The sequence below is a fragment of the Oncorhynchus gorbuscha genome, linkage group LG04 (assembly GCF_021184085.1).
Source record: "Oncorhynchus gorbuscha isolate QuinsamMale2020 ecotype Even-year linkage group LG04, OgorEven_v1.0, whole genome shotgun sequence".
In the NCBI taxonomy this organism is placed as follows: domain Eukaryota; kingdom Metazoa; phylum Chordata; class Actinopteri; order Salmoniformes; family Salmonidae; genus Oncorhynchus; species Oncorhynchus gorbuscha.
In genome coordinates, this window is record NC_060176.1 from 3,850,615 (window position 1) to 3,867,159 (window position 16,545).

Consider the following 16,545-nt stretch of genomic DNA (forward strand, 5'->3'; position numbering starts at 1 on the left):
GAGTTGTGGGGTTTCAATATCAACAGTCCCTTATCTCTGGTATATCTTGAAATGCATCATTCAAGACTAAGTTTAAATTGTGTGCAACACAATGGAAATGCAGAATAATGGAAAATGTCTCAGGAAAGACTGTCTAGGTTGGCAATACTCAGTATGGAAAACAGTCCACTACCTGGACTTACAGGTAAAAACATTTGCACACAAATAAGGAGGACTTCAGGAGATCAGGGCAGTGTTTCAAGTTGGATTTCATATGATTTAATTAAATTTACTTTGAATATTGCAGCCCATTGGTGTAGGCTATTAGCCAGACAAAAGTTAACCAATAAATAGTGGCTGAATTTATCCTCAAGTCGACTTATTTTTTCCTCATTGTTAGGTTATTTTATGTGTCATTTGTATAAAATATTTTGTATAAATAGCAGCTAAATATGGTATTTAGCAATAGACAGTACACTGCATAAGGAAACAGTCCCTAGTAAGCTAGTGTTTTAAGGGTAATTGACTGTATTATTTGGCAATAATAGGCTGGTTTTACGCACAACTACTTTCTATCCAAGCTGGGAGAAAGCGCGAGGACGGCTCATGTCCTGCAGGTTCAAGTAGCATATACAGGATAGTTATATTGGTAGCTGATTAATATGCTGTGGCATCACACATTTATCTTATAATCTGAAATGTTAGAATTTCCAAATGTAATTACTGAACAAGTAATAACATTATTTCCACCAGCCAGCAGTCTAAAAATGGCAGCATTGCGATACCATGCGACAACATGCATAGCTTTGTGAAATGTTAGGTTTAACATGAGAAAATGAAGGGGGGGGGCAACTCCGATCTTGCAGGGGGTCCAGAGAAACTGTGTTATGCCAGTGCTAGTTATGGACAGTAGTCTGGTACGCCCTGTCAGCCTGAATGCTTGTAGGATCTGTGGAGTGGTCGTACATGGCAGAAGTAGTGGATATGTCCATAAATCTGTAGCTACTAGAAATTCAAGTGGGTGCTGCCCAGAATCAGTGGTTTCCCATAGGCTGCAGCACCCAAACTCTCTGCATCATGTAACACCATCACTAAAGGAGTCCAATTGCATTTGGAATGCTTCCTCTTGTGTTGTGGCTGTGGCATACAGAGGCAGGGAGACGGACTCAATGCCTCAGCCATTTCCAGTGAGAGAGAAAGACAAAGTCAACGCTATACAGTCATTTTCCGGGAAGGGAGAGAGAGGGACTCAGAACTACAGCCATTTTCAAGGAGGGAGGAAGACGCTCCACGTTAGCTCAGAATCTCTGTTGATAATCCCTCCCACAGCCTAAACCACTGGAACGTCTGCTGCCAGGGACAGACTGGGACCAGAAATCCAAACATACCAGGCAATTTTTACCTTGAGGCCCCCATTATTAGCCAAATAATAATAATTCTGCGCATAAAAACCCAATTTAGACTGGCCAACTTGACTATAGATGGATCGGCCCATCTAGCATTTGCCTGACCGTCCTATGGCTAGTTCGTTTCTGACTACTGCAGATCTGGAGCCAGGGCAGAGCCACAGAGCCAGTCAACTGAGAGTATTGGTATTTGAACAGCAATCTAGACCCAGAGTTAGTAGGACCCCATCACAACAATTAACATAACAACACAACTCCCTCTCTATTGCTTTCCTTTTTAATGCCACTTTATTTACATCTTTTATATATAGACGCTTATAGAATGTGGCACAGTGTGCCAGGACCAAGGTCTGTCTTTCTCTGCCTCTCCCAGGAGAAACCATCCGCAGCCAACAGTGGCAGCAGTAGTAGTAGAAAGAGGCTACAGTACACTACAGTACACTACCATACAAAACTCATATAAATATTTTAAGCAAGGCTGACCTGGTTAGAGAATGCCCTTGGGAGCTCAAATTAGCATCTCAATACAGTAATGGCAGCTGTAACACTAACACCAACAATAGCAGTGTTAGTAGCAATAGCTGTAGCTGTAAGTAGCTGTAGCTGTATTCAGTATAGTACAGTATAGTCGTAGCTGTAGAAATAAAAATAGATTAGGCTCTAGCAATTGCTAAATACATTTTAATTACCAATATAAATAGATGTAGCAATGACAATATAACTAGAAACAGAATTAGCAATAGCAATAGAATAAACAATAGCAAAATAACTAGCAAAAGCAAAATAACTATCAATAGCAAAATAACAAGTAATAACAACAGCAGCAGCATTAGCTGTAGCTGTAGCCACATCTGAACTGGGCAAAATACTAATCTAATACTAATACTAATACTAATACTTTACAATGCTTGAAGTGTGTTTGTTTTAGCTTGCCTGGTAATGAAACGAATTACCAAGGAATAGTGCCCAAGTGCAAAGTATTGCTTAAAGATCTGCTTAAAGATCAAGCCTTTGAAAATATGTACTGTATGTATTTATATTTAATATAATGTATCTATAATAAAGGGGTATGTTGTGTCCTACATACCTTACATAATATATAGGTGTGAGTATGCTGTATCCATTAGCCTATACTGTATATTTCATTTAGTGTGAGTTCGTTGTATCCAATACACTGTGTACATGATCTACTGCTGTAACTGTGAATGCGTGTGTGTGTGTGTGTGTGTGTGTGCGTGCGTGTGTGTGCGTATGCTGTGCTGTGAGTGTAGCCGTGCACTATAGCTGCTACCACATGTAGGTCAAGCTCCATAGCTCTGATTTAAAAACCTTTCTTCATTCCACTTAAAACAGTTCATTGTTTGCTTCACTAAATGTCACGCCCTGGCTTTAGTATTCTGTGTTTTCTTTATTATGTTGGTTAGGCCAGGGTGTGACATGGGTGATTTATGTGTCTTGTTTTGTCTAGGGGTTTTGTAGTCTATGCGGTTGTGTTCAGTTGAGTGTTCTAGGTAAGTCTATGGTTGCCTGGAGTGGTTCTCAATTAGAGGCGGGTGTTTATCGTGTCCTCCTCCCAGAGCGCTAAGAACCTTGGCGTGATCCTGGACAACACCCTGTCGTTCTCAACTAACATCAAGGCGGTGGCCCGTTCCTGTAGGTTCATGCTCTACAACATCCGCAGAGTACGACCCTGCCTCACACAGGAAGCGGCGCAGGTCCTAATCCAGGCACTTGTCATCTCCCGTCTGGATTACTGCAACTCGCTGTTGGCTGGGCTCCCTGCCTGTGCCATTAAACCCCTACAACTCATCCAGAACGCCGCAGCCCGTCTGGTGTTCAACCTTCCCAAGTTCTCTCACGTCACCCCGCTCCTCGGCTCTCTCCACTGGCTTCCAGTTGAAGCTCGCATCCGCTACAAGACCATGGTGCTTGCCTACGGAGCTGTGAGGGGAACGGCACCTCAGTACCTCCAGGCTCTGATCAGGCCCTACACCCAAACAAGGGCACTGCGTTCATCCACCTCTGGCCTGCTCGCCTCCCTACCACTGAGGAAGTACAGTTCCCGCTCAGCCCAGTCTAAACTGTTCGCTGCTCTGGCCCCCCAATGGTGGAACAAACTCCCTCACGACGCCAGGACAGCGGAGTCAATCACCACCTTCCGGAGACACCTGAAACCCCACCTCTTTAAGGAATACCTAGGATAGGATAAGTAATCCTTCTCACCCCCCTTTAAGATTTAGATGCACTATTGTAAAGTGACTGTTCCACTGGATGTCATAAGGTGAATGCACCAATCTGTAAGTCGCTCTGGATAAGAGCGTCTGCTAAATGACTTAAATGTAAATGTAATGTAAATATCGTTGTCTCTGATTGGGAACCATATTTAGGCAGCCATATTCTTTAGGTATCGTGTGGGTGATTGTTCCTGTCTCTGTGTTTTGCACCAGTTACGGTTTTTCCATGTTTTCTTATTTTGTATAGTGTTCACGTTTTCATCTTTCATTAAATATGTTTATAAATAACCACGCTGCATTTTGGTCCTCCTCTCCTTCCCAGGAAGAAAACCGTTACACTAAATCAATAATAACCACTTATACAGACCGAGAAATCATTTTTCTTTGGCCTTATGTTTGTCTGATTAAGCTTGCGGTTTAGTCTGCAAACCTGAGCTACAGAAAAAAGCATTATTCCAGTAAGTTTAATCAGATTCATTAAATCATGTTTTTTTGAGGTGTAACAAAACAAATCTAATATTCACTTTAATCAAAATGAGCATTTTTAAGCAAAATAATAATATAATTTCAGCAGGTTTCATGAGATTCCAGCCATAGTCTGAGGTATATTGGCTGATTCATTTAGCAGATCCCAAAGGGGAAATGTAATAGCAGAGCAATAAGACAAATCATATTTTGACATTATTATCAAACTCTTAAAAGTGGGTCAATGTTCCACTAAAAGCATTGACGGAATTCACAAGAATAGACCTAGTTCACTAAATGGAAAGGGTAATGTGGTGAATAGACCTAGTTCACTAAATGGAAAGGGTAATGTGGTGAATAGACCTAGTTCACTAAATGGAAAGGGTAATGTGGAGAATAGACCTAGTTCACTAAATGGAAAGGGTAATGTGGAGAATAGACCTAGTTCACTAAATGGAAAGGGTAATGTGGAGAATAGACCTAGTTCACTAAATGGAAAGGGTAATGTGGAGAATAGACCTATATTCACTAAATGGAAAGGGTAATATGGAGAATAGACCTAGTTCACTAAATGGAAAGGGTAATGTGGTGAATAGACCTAGTTCACTAAATGGAAAGGGTAATGTGGAGAATAGACCTAGTTCACTAAATGGAAAGGGTAATGTGGAGAATAGACCTAGTTCACTAAATGGAAAGGGTAATGTGGAGAATAGACCTAGTTCACTAAATGGAAAGGGTAATATGGAGAATAGACCTTGTTCACTAAATGGAAAGGGTAATGTGGAGAATAGACCTTGTTCACTAAATGGAAAGGGTAATGTGGAGAATAGACCTAGTTCACTAAATGGAAAGGGTAATATGGAGAATAGACCTTGTTCACTAAATGGAAAGGGTAATGTGGTGAATAGACCTAGTTCACTAAATGGAAAGGGTAATGTGGTGAATAGACCTAGTTCACTAAATGGAAAGGGTAATGTGGAGAATAGACCTAGTTCACTCAATGGAAAGGGTAATGTGGCTCCGGGCATGGTAAACACACACCACTTGAATTTAAGGTTCAGTTTTAAGTTAATATTTCTAAGCTGTCAGAAACAGTGAGTTCTATTGCTTTCATTGTCCGAATATCCCTGATGGTCGATGGTAATTGGATGGAATCCATGTTGTTCGAGTCTGCGCTAATCTGATTGCATTGTTCCCTGGAACATGGGTGTTGTACCGTTTTAGAACCATAAAATGTTCATGAGGAAGAGACATACTCACTAAAATCAGACAACTCACCAACTGAAAAAAGCCGCTTGTATTCTAAAATAAAAATCCATCAGTTTAAGTCAGCTATAAAGTGCTGCACCACAAGGATTATGTTATACATACCTCTAACCCTGACACTAACCTTGCCCACCTTCAAAGAAAACAGTCATCCCTTCATATTAGCATCAAGCACAAAATCAATGACCAATTCCAGAAGATGCCAGGAGCAAATCAAACAGTCAAAGTCAACCTAAAAGTCCCCGAAATCCCAACACCGGTGGAACAGATGCTGGGGGTTTCCAGGAGCTCATACATATTCCACTACAGGCTTCAGTCTGATCCTCAAGGATTCTCTTCCAAAGACATGTTCAACTGACACCAATCATTCCACATCTCCGATAAATGTCTGTGTTCAAATGTCATGGATAAAAGATAGTACACAAACATATCTATTTTATAGTGCATACTTTACATGCTACTGTACTGTTAACTGTATGATACATACCATAATTTGAACCATATGACCTGAACTGAGTAAAACTTTCTGCACTACACTGGTACAATGACAAAGATGAGTAAAGAGAGAAGACAAAGTGTAGCAGCCTTGTCCCAGATCTGTTTGTGCTGTCTTTCCAGATCCAATGGTCACACTTGGCATGACAACTACCATAGCAGTTGGTTATACAGTGTGAACCAGATCAGGTTGTAATGTGTAGTAAAGTGAAGTAAAGTGTAGTGTAGTAAAGTGAAGTAAAATGTAGTAAAGAGAAGATATAGCTACCTCCAGCCAGGATCTGCTGCTGCAGCTCATCCATCTGCTTCCTGTAGGCCCTCAGCGCAGCCTCCTTAAATGTGGGACGGATTCGCTTTTTGGGTGGAGCCTCTGCAGGCATCTCGTCCTTCTCCGGAATGTTTTTGTTCTCATCCTCTAGGTTTTCCGTCCTCTCCGACACAGACGCTTCGGAGGCCTCCTCCATCTCATCCCCCTCTTCCATGTCCTCCATTAACTCCTCTTCCTCCTCCTCCTCCTCCTCCTCTTCTTCCTCCTCGTCAGGCTCCTCCACCTCGACATACTCCACCATGGCCTCATACTCTGCTGTGTCCTCTGCCGTGTCCCCCGTCATGGCATCATCAACGTAATCCTCACTGTACTCTTCGTCGTAATGCTCGTCCAGACTACAGTCATACTCCAGAACGACTGCAGCCTCCTGGGTGGCCTCAACTTCATCAGAGTCCTCGTAATCCTGGGTGGTAGCCTCATAGTCCTCAGAGACATAATCCTGAGAGGCATCAGGATCATAATCCAGTATGGGCTCCTCAAACTCCTCTGTCTCTTCTGTGTCGTTGGCATTGGACCGGTTCTCCAGGTTGGCCAGGACCTGCTCCATCACCCCGACATAGGCAGTCTCGTTGTCCACCAGCTGGTCACCAGCGGTAGCCTCATCTTCATCTTCAGCCTTGTAGACGAAGGAATCGGTGTAGACGTCTGAGTCGATGGTGGTGCTGGAGTCGTTGGCCGTGGAGGTGGACAGTGTGCAGAACCGGCCCATGAAGGAGCCTGAGTCTGGGGGTGGCTCTGGGGGAGCGGCACTAGGTGGAGGGCCTGACTTCCACACCACCTCCAGGGCTGATTTTGCCTTCTTCAAGGTGGAGCCGAACCCAAAGCTGAAGGATGGAGCTTTGTCGGTGAGATCGATGCTGAGGCGGCTGCTCCAGGACTTGGGCACCTCCTCTACAACTTTCTCGGACCGGATCTCGCTCTGGCTACGGTACATGGTGGATGATTTGGTCTGGCTCGGTTGGAAGCTGTGTTTGACATCAAGCTCAGGGAATGTTTGGGTGGATAGTTCAGGGGCTTCTTTAGCTGCCATTTTAGGAAGTGTGTTAGATGCCCCTTTAGGGACCATTTTAGGTGTCTCTTTTGTACACGTTTTAGAAGTGTCTTTGGGAGGTGTTTTCACAGCCTCTTTTGGACTTGTTTTAGGAGTGTCTTTGGGAAGTATTTTCACAGCCTCTTTTGGACTTGTTTTAGGAGTGTCTTTGGGAAGTATTTTCACAGCCTCTTTTGGACTTGTTTTGGGAGTGTCTTTCGGACTTGTTTTGGGAGTTTCTTTTGGGCTTGTTTTGGGAGTGTCTTTCAGAGGTGTTTTAGGAGCCTCTGTATGAATAGCTTTAACAATTTCTTTAGGAGGTGTTTTAACATTCTCTTTAGGAATAATTTTAGCTGTTTCTCTTAGTTTAATAGTTTTAGCAGCTTCTTCAGCAATTGATTTAGCAACCTCTTTTACCGGTTTAGAAGTCACTTTATAAATAGTGTTAGAAACCTCTTTAGGAATAGTTTTAGCAACCTCTTTAGGAATGGTTTTAGCAACCTCTTTAGGAATAATTTTAGCAACCTCTTTAGGAATTGTTTTAGCAACCTCTTTAGGAATAGTCTTTGCAATCTCTTTAGGAACAGTTTTAGCTAACTCTTTAGGAATAGTCTTAGCAATCTCTTTAGGAACAGTTTTAGCTAACTCTTTAGGAGGTGTTTTAGCTTTAGGAGCTGCTTTAGGAGTTTCTTTAGGAAGTGTTTTCGCAGTCTCTTTAGCTGTAGGCTTATGGACAGGTGGTGTTACAACAGTTTCTTTCGCTACGATAGGGGCTGTATAAAGAGTAGTGGGGGGAGCACTACCCAGCCGGGCACTCTCTAGTTGGGTGATCTCCAGTGGGGCAGTGTCCAAGAGGGTGCTTTCCACCATATCCAACATGAAAGTCTCCTCCCCTTCAAATGCCAGGTCCACCTCCTGACATTTGGTGATGTTCTCAGGGAAGCCAGGGATGGCAGCTGGGTCAAAGGGGCTGCTGACCTCAGACACCAGGTTCTGCTCTGTGGAAGCGTCCAGCCCGGAGTCTGCTCCCTGCTCCAGGTGAGGCCAGTCCTTCCATGGGGAGAGGTCTCCCTGCAGAGACAGCTGTGAGCCGCTGTAATGGCTCCTATCCCCAGACATGCAGACCAGCCCATTGCTCACCCCACTGTCAATGGTCTCTGTGGTCTCGGCCTCGTTTGGTTCGGTGTACGGAGGGTTCTCCTGGCTGAGAGTCTGGCTGGCATACCATGATGACGCCATGTCCTCCTGCTTCCTCTGCCACAGCTCCTGGTCTGAGGAGGATAGTAGAGAGCTGCCATTGGGCCGGCTGAAGTACTGGCTCTCTGAGAAGTCTTCAGAGTAGGACTGGCAGAGCTTGGAGCAGTCAGACTCGGAGCGGCTGAGCTTGGGGGTGGAGTAGTCGCTCTGAGAAAGCCAGCCGGGGGTGAGGTCACCATAGTAGGGCTTGGAGGCTTTGTCAGACTCATCATAGGAGTCATCAGCGTAGTGAACTGAGGCAGAGTAGCCTGCCTCATCCGCAGACCGGCTACCGTGCTCATGGTGACCGTGCCTCTTTTTATCTGCTTTATGTTTGTGAACGGGCTTAGACACCACCATTGCATATTTGTTCCTGTTTAGTTCGTCTAGCTCCTTGTCACTGTCCATAGAGTCCCAGTCATCACTCTCAGCTTTGTCCTTGGCTGAGGCCTTAATGTCCATGCTCTCGTAGGTTTGAGAAGAGGACATTTCTCCTTTATCTTTCTTTTCCTTCACATCATGAGTCGTTAAGCTATCAGTGGATACAGATATACCAGTCCCCTTCAGTTTGTAGCATTTTTTCAAAACTAAATCTCTATCTGAGGGGGTTGAGAATATTACAATAATAGGCCTAGGTTTTGCATTGGAACATTCTCTTTGTTGCCCTAACCGATGGGCTAGCTCTATTTTAAGTGTTTTATGTGCTTCAGCAAATCCCATTTTGTCCTTTAGAATGTGATAGATGAGACTCTCAGTTTTCTCCAGCTTCTCCTCAGGGACGTTTATGAACCTCAGGCTGGCCTTGTTGGCCTGGTGGCTGACCTGCTTGATGTAGTCGTGGATGTCTCGCGTCTCTCTCCGGGACTGGACAAAGCCAGTACGCAGTTGTTCGATCTCGGTCTGCACCACCTCCACGCTGGAGGAGATCTCGTCGATGGAGTTCTTCAGGGCATTGACGTGTCCCCTGAGCTCTGAAAGCTCTGTCTCAATCTGGCTGATGCCCTGCAGCTCCTTAAAGATCATCTCCATCACATCCTGGGTTTGGTTGATGCAGCCTGTAGAGCTGGAGCCGGCTTCTAAGGCAGAGGTCGATTTCTGCTGCCTCCCAGCCCGGTCCAGGGACTTGCTCCGGATACCCAGGGTCTTCCTCCAGTTGCTCACCTCGGAGTCCGAAGACACGCACTCCTGACTCTTTTTCCATTTCCTCAGCTTGCGTAGCGCGCCAAGTCGGAGAGTGTGCAGACTTGAGCGCTCCACCCTCTCACCCTCTGAGCTGCCATCGGAGGGCGCCAGACTAATGAGGCTCTTCCTATTCCGTCTCACTGGCATGGTGTGAGATTTCTGCTCATCGAATCTAAGCACAGGTTTGGCCTCGCTCAGGGAGTCAGAGTATTCGCTATTGATGGAGAGGATCTCCTGGAAGATACTCTCATTATTGTTCAGCAGAAGAGTGTTTTTCGGGAGTCCATTCGCTATCGCTACACGGTAACTGAAAGTCGGTGAGAGAGATGAGCAGTCGTTTTTTCCGTCGTCTAATTCAAGAGAGATGTTACGCGCTGAAGAGCATTTGCTGATATTTTTCACTGTGGTTTTCAGAGTGGTAGAGAGTGTCGGCGTCAGGTTACCTTGCTCACGCAAATCAGTGGTGGTCAATTTGGGCTCTTTATTGTCGCTACTCTCTTTCTTCTTTGTGGGATTCGCCAATTTCTTTGTAAACATTCCTTTGCAAATCTTCACGATGTAAGATGATAGGGTCTGGAGCAGGGCAGAAACCATGGAAGGCAATGCTTTGAGAGATGTCTATTAAAGATGTAGTGGAGCAGTCCTGCTCGGACTGAGGAGCCAGCGGTGGAGGAGCCAGCGGGAAAGGAGCCAGCCGTGGTGTTGGTGGAGGAGGGGGAGGAGGAGGAGGGATGGTGGAGGGAGCGTCAACCCCCGGGAGGACACAACTCTGACAGGCCTGCGTAGATGAGCTTGTGTCAAAACTCCAACTCTGTATATCCGAGTGGTGGACGGGAATCACTGTGAAATCCACTGGCTCTCCACAGGACCAGACTCATTGCTCTGAAAAAAGAGAGAAACAATAGGAACTGTTCGTAAAGGCATAGAAGAAAGATACTGTAGCATATAGATACCATAACAGAGATACTCTAGCACAGATACTATAACACATTGGAACTATAGAAAACATGTACTATCGGACATACATAATTTAGCACAGTGATACTCTAGCACACAGACACTCCAGCAAACACAGATATACTAGTACACAGATATACTAGCACACAGAAATATAAGCACACAGATATACTAGCATACAGACATACTAGCACACAGATATACTAGTACACAGATATACTAGCACACAGATATACTACCACACAGAGATACTAGAAGACACATATACTAGCACACAGAAATACTAGCACACAGATATACTAGCATACAGACATACTAGCACACAGATATACTAGTACACAGATATACTAGCACACAGATAAACTAGCAAACAGAGATACTAGCAGACACATATATCAGCACACAGAAATACTAGCATACAGAGATACTAGCACACAGATATACTAGCACACAGATATGCAAGCACACAGAGATACTAGCACACAGATATACTAGCACACAGAGATACTAGCAGACAGATATACTAGCACACAGAAATACTAGCACACAGATATACTAGCATACAGACATACTAGCACACAGATATACTAGTACACAGATATACTAGCACACAGATATACTAGCACACAGAGATACTAGCACACACTAGCAGACATATATACTAGCATACAGAGATACTAGCACACAGGGATACTAGCAGACAGATATACTAGCAGACAGAGATACTAGCACACAGATATACTAGCACACAGATATGCAAGCACACAGAGATACTAGCACACAGATATACTAGCACACAGAGATACTAGCACACACTAGCAGACATATATACTAGCATACAGAGATACTAGCATACAGATATACTAGCACACAGATATACTAGCACACAAAAATACTGGCACACATATATACTAGCATACAGACATACTAGCACACAGAGATACTAGCAGACTGATATACTAGCAGACAGAGATACTAGCACACAGATATACTAGCACACAGATATGCAAGCACACAGAGATACTAGCACACAGATATACTAGCACACAGAGATACTAGCACACACTAGCAGACATATATACTAGCATACAGAGATACTAGCATACAGATCTACTAGCACACAGATATACTAGCACACAAAAATACTGGCACACATATATACTAGCATACAGAGATACTAGCACACAGAGATACTAGCACACAGAGATACTAGCACACAGATATGCTAGCACACAGATATACTAGCACACAGAGATACTAGCATACAGAGATACTAGCACACAGATATGCTAGGACACAGATACTTTATCATCAGATAATATAGCACACAGAGATAGTAGGATTGCACAAAGCAAGAAAACAGCAATGCTCTTATCATGAAGACGGATTCATCTGATGTCATTGAGGTGAAACCCTGCGCAGTGAGCCACACACAAAAATCCATAATATCTACAGTTTCACACTGGGGAAATCGTCACAGGCTCACTGTGGACCATCAAAGACTGTAGTAGGATGGGATTCACACAATCCACAACCAATGAGTATGCTTGATTTAATTTGGGTAAAATAATGTAAGAGGCCCATGCATCACAATAAAAATACATTTAAGTGAACTGTCCACCATTAGAATCTTCTGCTAGTGCTTTTATGGTGTGTGTGTGTGTGTGTGTGTGTGTGTGTGTGTGTGTGTGTGTGTGTGTGTGTGTGTGTGTGTGTGTGTGTGTGTGTGTGTGTGTGTGTGTGTGTGTGTGTGTGTGTGTGTGTGTGTGTGTGTGTGTGTGTGTGTGTGTGTGTGTGTGTGTGTGTGTGTGTGGATTTCTCACTGTCAATAGAGCCAATGGCCACATTGATATGCATCCTTTTTACAGCAGGAGGCAGGCTATAATTACTGCAGTAGTTAAAATGCTCTGATACACCACCTCACACACACACACACCACACACACATACACATCATAATGCTCCTACATACAATGTCCCCACATACTGCTGTGGAGGCCCGGCTCTCTTGCTTGCCGGATGTAAATACACAATTACACTCTCACCACGCTAACTAGCTATATTTTATTCATCTCAAATTAGAGACTCAGTGAAATGAGTGGGTCTGAACCCAGTGACTGGGTCTAGATAGTACTGAGTATGCATGGTTTTAATGTGTTCAATATAGTAACGTCATTACTCCCTGACCCAGATCAGTCCTGGTATCTCTACTGGGGCAGACTGAGATATGTTCTGTTTCTGACCCATTACACACCATGCCCCCAGAGGCTGGTGCTTTCTATTCTGGCTCACAAAGATCGCTATTATAGAAAGGTTACTGTACATATTATCATTATTATGATTTATTATTATGATTTACATTATGAGAGTTGATCATTGAAGTAATGTGTTTTTTATTGCCATAGGGCTCTAAGGCAGAAGTAGAGCACTACAATCATTGAAATAACAGGGCTGAGGGCTTTAGCTAATAGTAGTGCAATACTAAGGGAATAAGGGAATAGTGTGCCAATTGAGATTTATTCAGAACTGTGGGATTAGGTGCCCTGACTGAGCAACACAAGGATGAACCCCAAAGCCTCTCTCTCTCTGGATGGTATTCTGATATTAGATCCATGCTCTTATCTTGAGTTTTCACTTAAGTCTCCCATTGTCCAACATCAACACATGCCTTACACGAAGGACCAAATTGTGCACGCTTATCTCAATCCCGAATCAAGCCCCCCGTGATTGGCTACCTGTGAATGGCTGGCGAGGGGTGGCTGGATCTGATTGGCTAGCTGTGAGCAGCTAGCAAGGAGTGTCTGGATTCGATTGGTTGGGTGCGATTGGCTAGTTGTGAGCGGCTAGCTGTGAACGAGTAGCTATGAATTGCTGGATGTGATTGGCTAGCTGTGAGATGGTGGTTGTGATTGGCTGTCACTGGCCAGGAGAGGCTACCAGTGAGAGGGGGCTGTTGTGGAGCTTAAGCCGGCAGCTGCTCCACATCATTTAAGGGGTTTAACCACTGATGCATTCATGGTCTTATGACCACAGAGACAGACTCTCTCTCTCTCACTCTCTCTCTCTCACACACACACACACACAATGCTCACGTGAAATGGGCTGTGAAACATAGCATCAGCATTAGCCTTTACTGCTAGGCTGTGACCGTGAGCCAGTAGGTCTAACAACATGGGCTGGGTCGCTTGGCATCAACAACAGACCATTTTGCATTCAACAGGCGTGCTACTTTATATGGTGATAGCTAGGAGATTATTTCAGATGTTACTTTCACAATGTGCTTTTCAATGTGTACTGAATAATTTAAACACAACATGTAAAGTATTGGTCCCATGTTTCATGAGAGAGGATGCTTTCACTTCAGCAGTGATAAATTCATGAACTTCTTTGAGGAAAAGATCATGATTGTTAGAAAGCAAATTACAGACTCCTCTTTAAATCTGCGTATTCCTTCAAAGCTCAGTTGTCCTGAGTCTGCACAACTCTGCCAGGACCTAGGATCAAGAGAGACGCTCAAATGTTTTAGTACTATATCTCTTGACACAATGATGAAAATAATCATGGCCTCTAAACCTTCAAGCTGCATACTGGACCCTGTTCCAACTAAGCTACTGAAAGAGCTGCTTCCTGTGCTTGGCTCTCCAATGTTGAACATAATAAACGGCTCTCTATCCACCGGATGTGTACCAAACTCACTAAAAATGGCAGTAATAAAGCTTCTCTTGAAAAAGCCAAACCTTGACCCAGAAAATATTAAAAACTATCGGCCTATATCGAATCTTCCATTCCTCTCAAAATTTTTAGAAAACGCTGTTGCGCAGCAACTCACTGCCTTCCTGAAGACAAACAATGTATACGAAATGCTTCAGTCTGGTTTTAGACCCCATCATAGCACTGAGACTGCACTTGTGAAGGTGGTAAAGGACCTTTAAATGGCATCAGACCGAGGCTCTCATCTGTCCTCGTGCTCCTAGACCTTAGTGCTGCTTTTGATACCATCGATCACCACATTCTTTTGGAGAGATTGGAAACCCAAATTGGTCTACACGGACAAGTTCTGGCCTGGTTTAGATCTTATCTGTCAGCAAGATATCAGTTTGTCTCTGTGAATGGTTTGTCCTCTGACAAATCAACTGTAAATTTCGGGGTTCCTCAAGGTTCCGTTTCAGGACCACTATTGTTTTCACTATATATTTTACCTCTTGGGGATGTCATTCGAAAACATAATGTTAACTTTCACTGCTATGCGGATGACACACCACTGTACATTTCAATGAAACATGGTGAAGCCCCAAAATTGCCCTTGTTATAAGCATGTGTTTCAGACATAAGGAAATGGATGGCTGCAAACGTTCTACTTTTAAACTCGGACAAAACAGAGATGCTTGTTCTAGATCCCAAGAAACAAAGAGATCTTCTGTTGAATCTGACAATTAATCTTAATGGTTGTACAGTCGTCTCAAATAAAACTGTGAAGCACCTCGGCGTTACTCTGGACCCTGATCTCTCTTTTGAAGAACATATCAAGACCATTTCAAGGACAGCTTTTTTCCATCTAGGTCACATTGCAAAAATCAGGCACTTTCTGTCCAAAAATGATGCAGAAAAATTAATCCATGCTTTTGTCACTTCTAGGTAAGACTACTGCAATGCTCTACTTTCCGGCTACCCGGATAAAGCACTAAATAAACTTCAGTTAGTGCTAAATACGGCTGCTAGAATCCTGACTAGAACCAACAAATTTGATCATATTACTCCAGTGCTAGACCTCCCTACACTGGCTTCCTGTCAAGGCAAGGGCTGATTTCAAGGTTTTTCTGCTAACCTACAAAGCATTACATGGGCTTGCTCCTACCTATCTCTCTGATTTGGTCCTGCCGTACATACCTACACGTACGCTACGGTCACAAGACGCAGGCCTCCTAATTGACCCTAGAATTTCTAAGTAAACAGCTGGAGGCAGGGCTTTCTCCTATGGAGCTCCATTTTTATGGAATGGTCTGCCTAACCATGTAAGAGACGCAAACTCGGTCTCAACCTTTAAGTCTTTACTGAAGACTCATCTCTTCAGTGGGTCATATGATTGAGTGTAGTCTGGCCCAGGAGAGGGAAGGTGAACGGAAAGGCTCTGGAGCAACGAACCACACTTGCTGTCTCTGCCTGGCCGGTTCCCCTCTTTCCACTGGGATTCTCTGCCTCTAACCCTATTACAGGGGCTGGGTCACTGGCTTACTGGGGCTCTTTCATACCGTCCCTGGGAGGGGTGCGTCACCTGAGTGGGTTAAGTCACTGATGTGATCTTCCTGTCTGGGTTGGCGCCCCCCCCCCCCCCCCCTTGGGTTGTGCCATGGCAGAGATCTTTGTGGGCTATACTCGGCCTTGTCTCAGGATGGTAAGTTGGTGGTTGAAGATATCCTTCTAGTGGTGTGGGGGCTGTGATCTGGCAAAGTGGGTGGGGTTATATCCTTTCTGTTTGGCCCTGTCAGGGGGGGTGTCCTCGGATGGGGCCACAGTGTCTCCTGACCCCTCCTGTCTCAGCCTCCAGTATTTATGCTGCAGTAGTTTATGTGTCGGGGGGCTAGGGTCAGTTTGTTATATCTGGAGTACTTCTCCTGTCCTATTCGGGGTCCTGTGTGAATTTAAGTGTGCTCTCTCTAATTCTCTCTTTCTCTCTTTCTTTCTCTTTCTCGGAGGACCTGAGCCCTAGGACCATGCCTCAGGACTACCTGACATGATGACTCCTTGCTGTCCCCAGTCCACCTGGCCGTGCTGCTGCTCCAGTTTCAACTGTTCTGCCATATTATTATTGGACCATGCTGGTCATTTATGAACATTTGAACATCTTGGCCATGTTCTGTTATAATCTACACCCGGCACAGCCAGAAGAGGACTGGCCACCCCACATAGCCTGGTTCCTCTCTAGGTTTCTTCCTAGGTTTTGGCCTTTCTAGTGAGTTCTTCCTAGCCA

The 16,545-nt window shown here is 44.3% G+C and overlaps 1 protein-coding gene across 2 annotated transcripts in view; it reads right to left on the reverse strand.

Moving 5' to 3' along the window:
* The window catches only part of LOC124033552 (protein unc-13 homolog C), a 265,043-nt gene that overhangs the window by 224,615 nt on the left and 23,883 nt on the right, over positions 1-16,545 (reverse strand). For both annotated transcript variants that reach the window (XM_046345590.1, XM_046345588.1), the window contains exon 2: positions 6,114-10,503. In XM_046345590.1, coding sequence (XP_046201546.1) covers positions 6,114-10,215 — 4,102 coding nt within the window. In that variant the 5' untranslated portion in view covers positions 10,216-10,503. The remainder of the gene's footprint in view (positions 1-6,113; positions 10,504-16,545) is intronic.